Source organism: Cydia amplana, chromosome 11, assembly GCF_948474715.1.
Source record: "Cydia amplana chromosome 11, ilCydAmpl1.1, whole genome shotgun sequence".
In the NCBI taxonomy this organism is placed as follows: domain Eukaryota; kingdom Metazoa; phylum Arthropoda; class Insecta; order Lepidoptera; family Tortricidae; genus Cydia; species Cydia amplana.
This window is the reverse complement of record NC_086079.1, coordinates 6,479,200-6,494,935: the sequence shown is the minus strand read 5'-3', so window position 1 is coordinate 6,494,935 and position 15,736 is coordinate 6,479,200. Positions and strand designations below refer to the sequence as shown.

Sequence of the window (15,736 nt, the reverse complement as noted above, 5' to 3'; positions counted from 1 at the left end):
CTTGCAAAATTATTTTTAGTTTAGCAAGGAAATGCCAAATGACATGAACATACGGTACGGGTACGGACGATTGAGGCAAGGTATGAGTCAGCTGCAAACATACATTCAAAGTTAATATAAACGAATAATTTTACGCCCAAATGATACCATATCAAATTTATTGAAAACAGCAAATTCAATAAAGGCACCTACGATATCAAGATGAACGTTGAATTGTATTTACGAGTGTAACGTAAAGCGAAATGGCAAGAAACTTCGTCTAAAAGTTATTTCTAGAGAATTTATGAGCTCCATAATAGTGGTTCTGCACGATCGTTGCATAAGCAAAACGTAGACGGTAGATATTCGTCTAGCATAGAAATGCTGTCCTTCCATTTCATTCTTATGTAATGTTTCAGTATGTATTTATTACTTTTATATATAGGTATTCATATATATTACATCAATAAGGAAGGTCAATCAGGATATAAGTTTATTATTAGGTTACGCTTTAATTAGTCTTTGAAAGTGTCATCCATAAAAGAGTCCCTAACCAATTACGCGCGACCGCCGGGACTTTATTTTCACTGCATCGTTTTTGGCATCGACCTACATCATATCAGTGACAGTTGAATTATCATAATGTATTTGTGTTAAAGATAGCGGCTCGGGCATATCGATATCGCGGGCGAGAAACTCGATCCGGTGTAATAAATACGCCCTTGCCGAGGCAAATGCTTGTAAGCCTGTACTATATGCAGTTAGGAAATCAGGTTTGCAGGGGAAACCTGAGATTTATGGGCTATTGTTTGAGGAGCTGGTTTATGCAGCGTAAGGCTGATTAAGATTATCCACTACATTTGTTCTGCATAACTAAGGATATGTATTTTGGCGTAGACCTGGGGGGCTTAGCCAAGATGACAATCGTTGATAGAAAACGCAAATCGAAACTTAAATAATGGATGGAAATTGTCACATTTCGTAGCATCTGCCATCCCGATAATTTTTTTCTATTTGTTTCGCGTTTGTCGATGCACGATTGTCATCTTGGCTAGTATAAAAGAGATCAATGAAGCTTAATAATTGGAGATAAGAAGGGGGAGTTGCGGATGCAACTATCTAGCCTAGGGGATAGCGGATATTAGCTCTGTTGGGATCTATCGCTGAGTTTTAGCCTGCACCTGCAATGCTAGACGTAAGACGATCTTAAGCCAGTATACTCGGTGCACGAGGTGTCAATATCGTGGGCGTCCAATTGGATGTAAATTTGAGCATATTATAGGACGACAACACGTATACCGGGTATCGACCACAAACATCTTGCTTAAACCAGTGTATATTTACGCATAATTGTTACGGATATCGAGGTCTCGTTACGCTGGCAACCGAAAATTTGAACAGACTGCGCTCGCGCCGATGGGCGATACGTACACGCGTCCTGACCGACCTGACCGTGACCCATCAAGAGTAAATTGAAACCAAAGTGAAGTACTTAACTCCAGATTTTCTCACTTATATCGAGTGTTTCCTCCTAAACTTTAGCAACTTAGCACTTAGCAACATATCGAATGTTGTATCTTAAAAACAATTATTTCAACCATCAGGCATTTACAAATCCAGTAAGTAATCAAAGCGTCGATTATACATTTGGTAGGTGGCCATGCATAATTTTTGTACAGCAAAGTGACACTGGCAACTTTTTAACAAGTCTTTTATGTGATATGTAAGAATGTCAACAACTGATTATGCATGTAAGGTCTTAGCTATGTTCCTACTCGAAATTAAGGAGTAAAGTATTGATACTTACGGGTTTTCTAACATCCTTAGGCACACTTTAGCCATTGTGCTGAGCGTCTCCGTGGTGTTTTCTAAATCCTGTTGATTGTCGTTCACGAACTGGCTGGTAGCCTCTGACAGTACTTTGAGCATGGGTGTGGCTTGAGCGTAGAAGAGCGACATGCGATTAGCGATTTCTGCGCTGATGTTGGATTCGTCGGGGGGCAGGTCTGGGTTGATGAGGCCGCCTCGTGAGACGCTGCGGCGGTAGTAGCTGAAGTCGTTTTGGATTGCTGGCGTTTTCATCTGGAGCAAAGAAAGGGTTATTGTATGAAAGAGTTATAAAAGTCAAGATTGTTTAGTATGGCCATGGCTAGGAAGCAAACGCTCACCTCATGATAAAACGATTAATGAAACTTTCAGAGAGATTCAGAGCAGTCTTGTGAATAACGCTTATTTTAAGGCTTAAAGACTCGAGCCCTCAAGACTCGTAAGTCTTGAAGACTCGACTATATTTGAGAATTGTATTTATTTATTTTACGCGTATAGATGTAAGAAATCGTCTTCGCCTATGAGGCGTTAAGTCTCGAGAGTCTTAAGGGTTCGAGTCTTTAAGCCTCGAAATGAGCGTTATTCTCAACACTAATTCACAGATTATAGGTATCTACATAATTCTTCAAATAATGATGAGGATACTGATATTGACAGTTTAAAGGACAAATGCACATCGCCAACAAAGTAAGTACGTAAAACCAGACCTGAGTAAATAGTGAATAAATCACTCGGATACCTATAATTTTATTAAAAAACGTAGTAAATTTGCAAGAGCGAAGTGATCCCATAGGAGCTCCGTCAACAAAGTTTTGTACGAAGCTCTAAAAATAATAAATACGACAATAACATTACTTCTTTACTTAACTTTATTGTATTTGCCAAATATATGTAGGTATATGTGCCAGCTACTTATTTCTTTTCACGCAAAAAACAAAAGATACAAATATTTGTCAAGCGTAATCTTTCAACGTGCACATACAGATGTAAGTACGTAAATGTTGATATTGTTTGGGAGAAACAATACAAAGCAAGAATTCAATTGTGTTCCATCGCTCGGTTGATTAAAAATATTAATCTTTGTTTTTTCAAATAATAAATACTCATTACGCATAGGTATTTTACTATTATTATATATATTTGTCACATCCGAACGAAGATATTCGAGTTAATATTGGACCATAGTTTTTGTACTAGTTGGGTGGATGGTTTTACGGTGGCTATTTTTTATTTTGGTAATCGACAGACTGCACACATCGATAATTTCTATTAGACTTAGACATAGACAATAGACACGCCCTATGAAACATGATCTGACCACATTCCTGATTACTTAGGTATAAATATTAGTGTCTGACCGAAATCGGATTTTTTTACTTAGTTTCGGCCGAAACTGAAACCAATACTTTTCTAGACGTTGTTTATTAGACAATAATTATGAACAATGAAACACCTATAATTCGTCCAAGTGGCATAAAAATCAGCCAAGCGCGGACCACACCTATTCTAATTAAGAAAGACTAATTTGAATTAATGTATCTTTATAGAAAACTAGCCGAATGCGATCCGAAAGTACAACGTTGTAAGTTTCGGCGGTTTTTTGGCCGAAACGGTTCACCTTCGGCTGAAACATGGTCGAAACCGCAACTTCGGTGGGAGAGTAATAAATATTCAAAGTCACGACACCATTGTATTTTAATCCAATATTTTAAAACCATATTTGTACACGTATTCGATGGTTACATTAATAATCGTGTGGGCTATACTGGATCAACTGGTCTGGGCCTTTCAGTGGGTGGACGTGGGCAGACTTGATTGATCGATTACATCGTGTATTGTAAACATTTTATTGTTAACGAAAATATGCCCTTGTAAAAGTTGTAAATAATAAATGAAATACACAAAATAATAATCACTATACTCTCTATAAGGTTCGTTATAGCAAGGTTGCTATTTCTTATGAAGCCTTGTAAAACGAAAACTGTAAAAGTTAGAAACTAATATTTTATTTGGTAAACACACATCAAGTTTGGTAAATACACCCAATGATTTACTTTAATGATGTAATCGACAATTCAATACAACAATATCAATTTATAATATTTAGATGGATTGATTTGATACTAATTCGTAAACATTTAGATTATTGTATTGTATTAGTCAACAAGCGTCTGTGATCACAAGACAAACATTAGTCACCGAAACATGGCAGTACCTATACTATCATCAGCGAATTGTACCCATATAGCGGTGTCACTCACGAATTCGAGCCAATCGTGCAGTCTAACGCAAGTAGTTGCGACCAATCGCGCACGTGATGCAAACTCATCAACCAATCGCGTTTGAGCGGTGTCACACCGCTGTACTGGCCCCATTCATTCCCCATTCTTATTGACCGTAAGGCCAGTCCTGAGATATACGTCAATGATTGTACCTCTAGAAAGTCGGCCTTCTGCTGACCTTGCATGACTTAGTCACACTTATTTATCCCATGAAAAATTCGATAAGGTTTTTGCAGGTTTTCTTTTGGCGGAAACTCGTTTTGTTTGCTTTGAAGGAACGTGCGGGATTTCTGGGTTTCATTCGTAATTCATTGGCATCGATGGATTGAGCTACGCTTGGTAAAATGTTTTGTTTGTTCTTTTTAGGGTTCCGTACCCAAAGGGTAAAAACGGGACCCTATTACTAAGACTCCACTGTCCGTCTGTCTGTCACCAGGCTGTATCTCATGAACCGTGACAGCTAGGCAGTTGAAATTTTCATATTATGATGTAATACTGTTGCCGCTATAACAAGAAATACTAAAAAAGTGGGGGTCTCATATAACAAACGTGATTTTTTGCCTATTTTTGCTCGATATTACTGAATGGTACGGAACCCTTCGTGCGCACGAAGTCCGAGTCGCACTTGGCTGGTTTTTTGGGTTCCGTAGCCAAATGGCAAAAAACGGAACCCTTATAGATTCGTCATGTCTGTCTGTCTGTCCGTCTGTCTGTCCGTCCGTATGTCACAGCCACTTTTATCCGAAACTATAAGAGCTATACTGTTGAAACTTGGTAAGTAGATGTCTGTGAACCGCATTAAGATTTTCACACAAAAATAGAAAAAAAAACAATAAATTTTTGGGGTTCCCTATACTTCGAACTGAAATCAAAAAAAATTTTTTCATCAAACCCATACGTGTGGGGTATCATGGATAGGTCTTCAAAAATGATATTGAGGTTTCTAATATCATTTTTTTCTAAACTGAATAGTTTGCGCGAGAGACACTTCCAAAGTGGTAAAATGTGTCCCCCCCCCCCCCTGTAACTTCTAAAATCAGAGAATGATAAAACTAAAAAAAATATATGATGTACATTACCATGTAAACTTCCACCGAAAATTGGTTTGAACGAGATCTAGTAAGTAGTTTTTTTTTATACGTCATAAATCGCCTAAATACGGAACCCTTCATGGGCGAGTCCGACTCGCACTTGGCCGCTTTTTTTCATTGCGTACACGTTAGGAGCCTTTACCTATTTTAATACCTAAAACTTGTTGTAACTAAAATGATTGTTAAAAATTCATACTGTTTGTTTATTACAGTCTATTTCTATCACACATCCTTTTGTTTCATTAATCTAACTCTTCAATAGAAGGCATTCAAACTGATTGCAGAATAGATGTGCCTTTGTTTCGATTAACCCGTGAGTTAATTGAATCCGATACCGGATAGTCTAGTATTGCATTTCGAATAGGAATGATGAAGTATTTCATTTATTAATGAGTTTCATGGTGATATTACTAGGTACGGTATATTGTTTACAAAAAGTGACGTTTTACGAAAGGTCTCAAAACAGAATTACAACTAGTACGGTCACGGTAGCGAACACTATCGGCAACTATCAGGCTACTTATTTGAAGATACAAGATGTCAAATACCAAATAGGTAACCTACAACCTTATTTAACCAGGATTCAAAACAAATGCTAATTACTAAACTACAGATTGCCTAATTACTTTTTCGGTAAAATCATGAAAATTTAAACCCAAATTGAAAGTTACGTTTCCTGCGTTACTCAGTTTAGGAAGTCGTTAAACAAAATATATATTTGGGCATACTGCCCCAAGCCCAGGGGGCGATTTGAGGGAAAACTGCGACCGACTGAGTAAGCGAGTTTTATTTCTTATTTAGGAGTTAAAATAAAATAAAAAGTGTGTGGTTATGACACACTTCACTTCACAGTAGGTTTACCGCGAACATCGAAAATCGAAAACTAGTTACTGCATCTCTATCGCTCTTGCGTAGGTTTTCGAGTGATAAAGTAGCATACCTATACCAAAATTTAAATTTTCAATCTTCCAAAAGAAATAGACACACATACATATGTTAACCGACACACACACACACTACTAAATTTTAAGAACATAATACCTTTCTTTTATCATCAGATTTTTTACCTCATTCAAAATAGGAAGTGGGCGTTTTTTTTAGGGTTCCGTAGTTTTTTGTTGTCCCCTACACTTTTTTTTCAAATTTGGGATTTTTTATGTTATTTCTACTCAGAATCACGAGCTCTTTCTATCCTAATAGGAGAAAAAAAGTGTCCTAGGTTTTTATTTCCATTACGTCACCATTTTTCATAGACTTTGTATGGCGGTCGCGGAATGGAAAGATCCAAAAATGTATGGAAATTTTGGGACACTTTTTTTCTCCTATTAGGATAGAAAGAGCTCGTGATTCTGAGTAGAAATAACATAAAAAAATCACAAATTTGAAAAAAAAGTGTAGGGGACAACAAAAAAAAACGCCCAAGTAGGTACGGCTTAATAATGTCGAAAAGAGCAATTTTCAAATGCTGGCAGATGCTTGTTTCGTCCTATCGTATGAGTCAGGGTGCAACGACTTCGTGGCAGGGTCAGATGGACCCACGTTACTGATTGCTATTTGTTCCGATAACGTTCTAATGGGTATTTATAATAGAAATAAACACAAGGTGTAAGGATAAATGATTTATTTGTATGTAGGTGTCCATACCTACCATGTGAGAAATAGTCCGGGCTAGGAGGTTCTTACAATTTGGAGCAGCAATATGTTATTAGCTAAGTTGCTACACTACCTACTTTTTTGTAGACAGCGGAGCCACTATTTTTTTATGTCAGAAAATTAGTTCTCATGTTCCTATGAGAAATTATGAAATAACTGCGATTTGAACGGCTATCAAATCTATTAAAAATGATTTCATTTTCAAACGTTAATTAAGACAAATGATCTAATAGATTGACATTTGTTATGTTTACATAACAATTGAACGTCAATAATTTGTCAGTTTCGATATTGACTGTTAGTGTAGTTCTATATTTTCGAGAATAGTAGTTATGAATGTTATGACAAAAGTGAAATATTTATGAATACTTTTCTATTTCACTTTCTAGTACTTGGTAGGGCAGCCATTCTCAAAGTGTGTTCCGCGGAACCCTAGGGTTCCGCGACACCCCTGCAGGGGTTCCGCAAGAATTTAGAATAATTTAGAATAATAAAATAAGCATAATTATTATGCTTATTGATAAAAAAAAATACACTTCTAAAAACTATTGTTTTATTGTAGGGTTCCATCAAGTATTTCGCTTTCCAAAAGGGTTCCGTCAAAAAAAAGATTGAGAACCGCTGTGGTAGGGGTAGGGTAGGTAACATCCCTAAGCAGGCGTTAAAAAAAAAGGCGTTAGCCCAGATTGCTAAAGACGCCGGTTCGAATCCGGCCTTCATAGGGCTTCGTCACTTTTTCTTTAATAAATGATATGACATTTTTTTCAGTTTATAATTTATATATATGTGACTACCTACTTAAAAAGCGGCCAAGTGCGAGTCGGACTCGCACATGAAGGGTTCCGTATTTAGGGGATTTATGACGTATTAAAAAAAACTACTTACTAGATCTCGTTCAAACCAATTTTCGGTGGAAGTTTGCATGGTAATGTACATCATATATTTTTTTTAGTTTTATCATTCTCTTATTTTAGAAATTAGAGGGGGGGGGGACACACATTTTACCACTTTAGAAGTGTCTCTCGCGCAAACTATTCAGTTTAGAAAAAAATGATATTAGAAACCTCAATATCATTTTTGAAGACCTATTCATAGATACCCCACACGTATGGGTATGATGAAAAAAAATTTTTTGAGTTTTAGTTCTAAATGGGGAACCCCCAAAATTTATTGTTTTTTTTTCTATTTTTGTGTGAAAATCTTAATGCGATTCACAGAATACATCTACTTACCAAGTTTCAACAGTATAGTTCTTATAGTTTCGGAAAAAAGTGACTGTGACATACGGACGGACAGACGGACGGACAGACAGACAGACATGACGAATCCATAAGGGTTCCGTTTTTTGCCATTTGGCTACGGAACCCTAAAAAAACACAAATCAAAATATTTAACAAAATAATTTGATTTGTTCCCAAAGTTGTGAACATCTCAAAGGTTGATTAATCCCGATTCTACAGCTCGAATGTGAATTCAACAACGAGTGTTCCAGAGACCACAAACATTCACTCGAGTGAATTCTAACAGAACCACTTGTAAACAACAATAAATAACCCGTAAACAATGATAATCAGCTCGTTCGTAGTCCCTGCGACATAAAGGATCCTACAATGGTGACTTACAACAATATTCAATGGTGTCACAGTCAGAAATATGGGAGCAGCCGACATGCTCACAAACACCCGAACACGCCTCTATTCTCAAAGCGGTAGAGTTCATGTTCAGAAAATTAGAGCACCTTAGCCGCTTGTATATTTGATGTCGACGGTACCAATTTCACTGTCGAGCGAGGACAAAAAACGCTGCAAATAATGTTAAAGGTACAGGTGACAATCGGTACGATTGATCTTTAGGACATTTGAAACAATTTGACCCGAAGCACCAACAAATAAAAAAAAGCGGCCAAGTGCGAGTCGGACTCGCCCATGAAGGGTTCCGTATTTAGGCGATTTATGACGTATTAAAAAAAACTACTTACTAGATCTCGATCAAACCAATTTTCGGTGGAAGTTTACATGGTAATGTACATCGTATATTTTTTTTAGTTTTATCATTCTCTTATTTTAGAAGTTACAGGGGGGGACACACACATTTTACCACTTTGGAAGTGTCTCTCGCGCAAACTATTCAGTTTAGAAAAAAATGATATTAGAAACCTCAATATCATTTTTGAAGACCTATCCATAGATACCCCACACGTATAGGTTTGATGAAAAAAAAATTTTTGAGTTTCAGTTCGAAGTATGGGGAACCCCAAAAAATTATTGTTTTTTTTTCTATTTTTGTGTGAAAATCTTAATGCGGTTCACAGAATACATCTACTTACCAAGTTTCAACAGTATAGTTCTTATAGTTTCGGAGAAAAGTGGCTGTGACATACGGACGGACAGACAGACGGACAGACGGACAGACATGACGAATCTATAAGGGTTCCGTTTTTTGCCATTTGGCTACGGAACCCTAAAAAACGAGAGGAGTTCAGAGAGAAAATGTTCAGAAACCTATCGAGTGTGGTATTAAACGAAAGGGCTTTCTGAGCCGATTTAAAAATATATCAAATCATTACATTTCAGTCATTTTTTTTATTTTTAAATTATAATAAAAACATTTTTTTCAAAACATACCAAGTTTGGGCTTCTCCAGATACAATACCGTTTAATTTTTTTTTGTAAAATATACCTCAAATTATACATAATATCCTCATTTCTAATCCTAATAAACCAATTTTGAAAATATTTACATTTAGTATTTTACAGTGGGCCTAGCAGTAGCGGCGTGCCAAAAATGTTTACTAGGTAAGCCGAAGTTTATTTCGCTTGCCGTTTGTTTGGAATTTCTAGAATAAAGGCTCAGATGTCTCTAAATAGGCAAGCCGATGGGAATCGAGTTCTATGGACGCTCCGCCACTGGGGCCTAGCCAAGATGAAAATCATATGGGCTACGACAGCGATACGCTATCTGTCTCTATATCGCACTAATACGGAAGAGTGATAATGATAAGAGACAAATAGCGTTTCGTTGTCGTAGCGCAAAGTCAAACGATTGTCACGGCTGTTTTTCAGTCTGCCATGGCCGTTTATTTCATAGGCATTTTTACGTAAAAGTATCAAATGACATGAAGAATAACTAAAGATACAATACTATAAAAAGTACAATAATACCATAACGAGATAATCTCATCAAATTATCGCCTGTCACTATGTCCGTCACTTTCGCACTTACATACTTGTTAGAACGTGACATGTATGGTGACAAGTGATAAAAATGCGACCGTGCTACCGCCGCTGTAGACGTCAGTTTGTCTATCGTTTATCGAATGGATTGTCAACATGCGTGACTTTGACAGCGAGATAACTCCCACTTTTTATTGGTGTGTCATTGTGTCATTTGATATCGGCAATGTGGTATAGGATGTATTTAATTTACGCAGCGTAAACACGGTAGGGTAGCTATGCACGTTAAATAGAGTATTTTATTACCTTGTTTGGTTTACATTGTAATAAGCGAAAGGTCGGTTTTAGCTTGGGCAATAATGCTTACGTATGTGTTGCCAGCTGTTTGTGCCGGTGTTGTTCTCTACAGGTCGCTTTTCTTAACCGATTTACTCGTGAAACTTTGTGAGCAGGTTTGATAATTATATAGATTTTCTGAAAATGGCGGTCATTAGGGTCCGTAATAGGTATATTACTTTAAAACTTTTAACCGTAAACTTTGAATATTGTTTATATTAGGAAACACCGTTACATTTATGTCCGTCTAACTTAACTCTGCATTGCACCGACTTGAACGGAACAGAGTGAAAAAGTCTAATTATGAATGTCATATTTTCATAGAAATTTGACATTAATGATGACATAACCGCTTTGTTATTGCAAATGCCATGCAGAGTTAGGTTGGTCCGACTCTAATTAACATCAATATTTGCCGTCGGAAAAAAAAGCGGTCTAATGATTATCAATTTATCAGCTACCAAAGGACTCGCCTTACAGTCCCTGTCCATTTTTATATACGTAATACAAGTATATTAGGACTAGAACTAGATTTAAGTATTTCACAAGGCCGACTCAGAACTCAGCCGAGTGCGAAGTGCAAACTGCGAACACAATACAGATTCAGACCGGTCCATTTCTAGATGGCCACATTGTCTTAATACGAGCGTATTCTACAGCTAAGTACATACTAAGTAATGACGGGCTGGAATGCCTGGAATACTACTACGTAAAGATTCGGAAACTGCAGTACTTTGGTCATGTATTACGAAATGACAAATACACTCCTCCAGCTGATAATACAGGGGAAAATCCAAGGCAAACGAAAACGTGGATAAAGACGTTACCTCGTGGCTCAAAAGCCTCAGATGCTGGTTCAAAAGGAGTTCCTGATAGCTGTTTCGAGCTGCAGCGTCAAAAGTGAAAATAAAATAAAAATTCGTTTATTAAAAGAAAAAGATAAAATTACATAACTAGCTCAGTAGTCCCACACTAGGCTAGGCCTGTGTCGTGGTGACCGCTCTACAGAATTACTACAAACAGAAACTTTTGGGGTATCCTCTAAAACTAAAGTCTCTTACTTTGTATAAAATAGCCCTAATGAAAGCCAACCTCCGGCAGGAGACGACACCATAAGAAGAAGAAGTAATGCTACTTTCCCTATGTATTTGTTGATTTAGTCAAGTTAGTGAATTAGGACCGGATGACTTGGAGATTGCTCCACCGACAAGAACACAGCTCTTAAATAAGAAGAAGAAGAAGTGAATTAGGCGTCTGTTGTGAATGGAACTGTACCTTGTATTCATCGAACTTAAGCACAAACTCCAGTATTTCAGCGAACTGCTTGACAAGGGCCTGTTGCTGCTCGAGGTGCTGCGTCGGGCTCATGGCTCCGCCGACTAGCGAGCCCAGTAACCGCGGGACTACCTGAGGACAATCAATATTTACATTAGCAGTTTGTTTAAAGGGCAGGTATTGTACAAATAGGTAACAAAATTAGGGCTGTTGCACTGAACTGATTATCAGGATGTAGCCAAATCTAACTATTGCTGGTAATATCAACCGTGTCTTAAACTCGGTTTTGGTTTTTGATAAATATCAAATGTTATCAATATGTGTAAATACACAATCTACATGGATAGGAGATAAAACCGTAAAAGCATCTGGCTCATCTGGACGCAGTACACCAAAGAATGGCAAAAAGTACAATACGTCAGAAAACGACCTACATCGCCGTATTGGGTCAACTTATCCTACGTGGGATTCCGATTTTCCTCAAAAAGTCCGCATAAAGCCTTCATCACAGCGCAGGCTAATCCGCTTTTACGTTTTCATTTTGTCTTACATTTCCCATTTTCATTTCAGGGGTCTTTATTGTGTTTATGTTCATGCGGTGTTTCGGATAGATTAGTATGTTTTGGGTGCCAAAAAGCAAGGATTAACAGTGACTATTACGTTTCTTAACTTTAATTATGTTATTGCTCTTAGGTGGGTGCGTTTTATATTTTGTTGGTAATTAATCTTGACATTTGTTGTTTATGCAACTACGATAACAAAATAACCTCTAGATGGCTTCTACAAAAAACGACGAAAGACAAATAATCATATTTTTAATTTTAAAAGTTATAGCTATAATAGCTTTACTGTAACTATAGCTCATCGCAGCATTTAAAAATTGTTTTAAAATACTGTCACAAACAATGAGAGGACTTTAAGAGCTATTCCGTTTTAACTGTGTTAATATGTTCAGCGAAAATTAATGGTTTCTATCATTAGCGTATGTCTGATTAGTAATGAAAGCAACGCAGTAAATAACATAAATTTTGCAATATATCAAACAATAGCATCACCAATAGAGGTCGCTGTTTCACATCGAGTAGGCGTCAAGTACTGTCTGACCCAGGGCACTTATGCACTGACCTCAATTCTTTGAGTACATGTCAAGGGTACAAAATATAATCTAAAGAAAGTACAGAATACAGTCCTTGAAGGAAAGCTGAAGTTTGTAAATTAATAAGGCTTTGTTTACATTGTTTGGATTTAATATGATTTGACCGAGTTTGAACTTGAATTCAGCAAAGTACCTAATTAAAAGTTTAGATAGACTTGGAAACGTATACCTAATACCTCCCAAAATAAGATCATGTTTTGATAATTTTGTATTTAAGAAAATTTGTGCGCATATCATGTACCGACTATATTTTATTCAACACGTGTATACTGTAAGGAACATGACGGCAATAGCTAATGAAATGATGATACTAAATACGCCTCCGAGAGTAATCTCGCGCAACTCACGCTAAGTGCAGTTTGGCAGGCTATTGTGAGATATAATAGAATCCAACCCCAGCCATCCCCGGCGAATATAGACGCTAATAAAGAAATATTGCCATCGGCATTGACGCCACTTTGCTAACATTACTCGAACTTTGGAAGCTTTTACTCGGCCATTATGCAGCCAAATTGTTTTATAAGTAAGTACCATGATTATAGCATTGCGACAACTGTACAACTTAAGTAAGTAATAAAACTCCAAAGGTGTCATATGCACGTTGCTATGCTACGGTATGAGGTTCTCAGAAAACGCGTACTGTTTGTTTCCCTTTTTTATTTGAAAATTTTGAGTTCATTATTAAATTGTATAACGGGACTTAATCGCGTATCTAAATTTTTAAGATTTACCTCCGACGTTTCGAGGACGGCGTTGTCCCCGTCGCCGACAACGCCGTAAATCTTAAAAATTTAGATACGCGATTAAGTCCCGTTGTACAATTTAATAATGTTGAAAAAATCGTGAAAGTTTAAATCAGTGTAATTTTGAGTTCATTCTAATGCTGCGTTTTTTTTTAATTAATAGAACGTAGTTACTAGAGTCTGTGCGGAAAGAGAAGACTCGTGAAATGTAGGGGAGCCCATACATTCTACGACTCTTCTCTTTCCGCACAGACACTAGTTACGTAGTACGTATACGTACGTCGTACTTTGTATGTGTTGATGTTGACCTAAGCTTCCTAAGTGAACAACAGGGCCTTTTTTGTCCATATAAAGCTCTGTGAATCTTCGGTATCTCTAGCAAGTTTATTCACCACTACATAAAAACACACATTGTGTGTAATTACTATGTGTATTATCATTATACAAAAAGTGTAATGGTATAATGATACCTAATAACTGTATGTTTCAAAAAGCGGCCAAGTGCGAGTCGGACTCGCCCATGAAGGGTTCCGTATTTAGGCGATTTATTACGTATTAAAAAAAACTACTTACTAGATCTCGTTCAAACCAATTTTCGGTGGAAGTTTACACGGTAATGTACATCATATATTTTTTTTAGTTTTATCATTCTCTTATTTTAGAAGTTACAGGGGGGGGGACACACATTTTACCACTTTGGAAGTGTCTCTCGCGCAAACTATTCAGTTTAGAAAAAAATGATATTAGAAACCTCAATATCATTTTTGAAGACCTATCCATAGATACCCCACACGTATAGGTTTGATGAAAAAAAAAATTTTTGAGTTTCAGTTCTAAATATAGGGAACCCCAAAAATTTATTGTTTTTTTTTCTATTTTTGTGTGAAAATCATAATGCGGTTCACAGAATACATCTACTTACCAAGTTTCAACAGTATAGTTCTTATAGTTTCGGAGAAAAGTGACTGTGACATACACGGACAGACGGACAGACAGACAGACAGACATGACGAATCTATAAGGGTTCCGTTTTTTGCCATTTGGCTACGGAACCCTAAAAACGCCTCCGCGTGAAAGTTCTATTTACACAATAAATTCACCCATAGTTATCGCTAACCGTGTCATTATCGTGCGTCTAATGTTTAATTATCTAGTAATAACATCAAACAGTCCTCTTTTTGCTGTACATAGAAACTGTTTGGTGAATACTTCGCTGTGGAACGTTTATCAACAATGTCAGGAAGCAATTGTAATTCAGTCGCTTGGGCCGAACACATCCTGATTCTGGGCTATGAGAACGTGAAATAGGAAAAAATGAAAACTTGAGACAAAGGCTGTGTAAAAGTTATGTGGTCAGTTTTACCCGACTACGAGAAGAGTACCTACACTTTTAGCAGTAAGTAGGTACATGGAAAGATATGTTTGTGTACCATCGTCCATGTTGGTAACTGACAATTCGTAAACTTATTAAAAAGGCATAATGACCACCGATGGACAGTGTTGCAGCGTGGAAACAATGATACCTGTTACTTAATGAGCCAATGTTTGTGGATGAGATGTCAATCCATTCGCCTTTATGACACGGGTGATATAGGCCTCATTATAGCATTTCTATTATCTATCTAGGATATACGAAAGAAATTCTTACAAGAAGTGGCGCTGCTTGGAACATTGTAAACTTTTTCTCGCTTTCAAACACCCTTGCTTTTAATGCGAGCCCGACACTATCATGAATAATGACATGACTTGTCATGACAATCCAATTAACGTTCATTCTAGTTTGGTCATGACATTCCGAAATCTCCCCACACACTTGTCAGTATTTTACATCATTACTTAGCCAGGGGAGTTAAAGTTATTATTTTCCTAACCGTTTGGCTTAGTTATCTCTACGTAAGTACCCTTCCTTTCCTTCTAAACAAGTATTTTTCCGATCTTTCATTTCCAAACTCCCATTAGTCGGATTCAATCGTCAAAAGAGTTGTGTAAATGTTCCGAATAAGGATTCGCATCCTCGGGTCGGTAGTAACGAATCGAATGTAAGCAATTATGCCGACTGTTCCTGCCCGTAACGGGTCAAACGGTGATATCCTTTATCGGGAATTTATATCGCAGCGGGGACGGCAATTATTGCTTGTTCGGGGTTTTCGCCATGCTAAATAATCCATGTAAAAATGTATTGGTATTGGGTTATTGATGGGTTATTAAATATGGTATGCAT

At 37.1% G+C, this 15,736-nt stretch overlaps 2 protein-coding genes across 2 annotated transcripts in view; both read right to left on the bottom strand.

The window, feature by feature from the left end:
- LOC134651902 (protein FAM135A) overlaps positions 1-15,736 on the bottom strand; it is a 148,906-nt gene that overhangs the window by 63,128 nt on the left and 70,042 nt on the right. The window lies entirely within an intron of this gene.
- The window catches only part of LOC134651972 (CYFIP-related Rac1 interactor B), a 42,420-nt gene that overhangs the window by 3,400 nt on the left and 23,284 nt on the right, over positions 1-15,736 (bottom strand). The window contains exons 2-3 of the mRNA XM_063507117.1: positions 11,617-11,748; positions 1,787-2,061 (exon numbers count right to left, since the gene is read on the bottom strand). Coding sequence (XP_063363187.1) covers positions 1,787-2,061; positions 11,617-11,748 — 407 coding nt within the window. The remainder of the gene's footprint in view (positions 1-1,786; positions 2,062-11,616; positions 11,749-15,736) is intronic.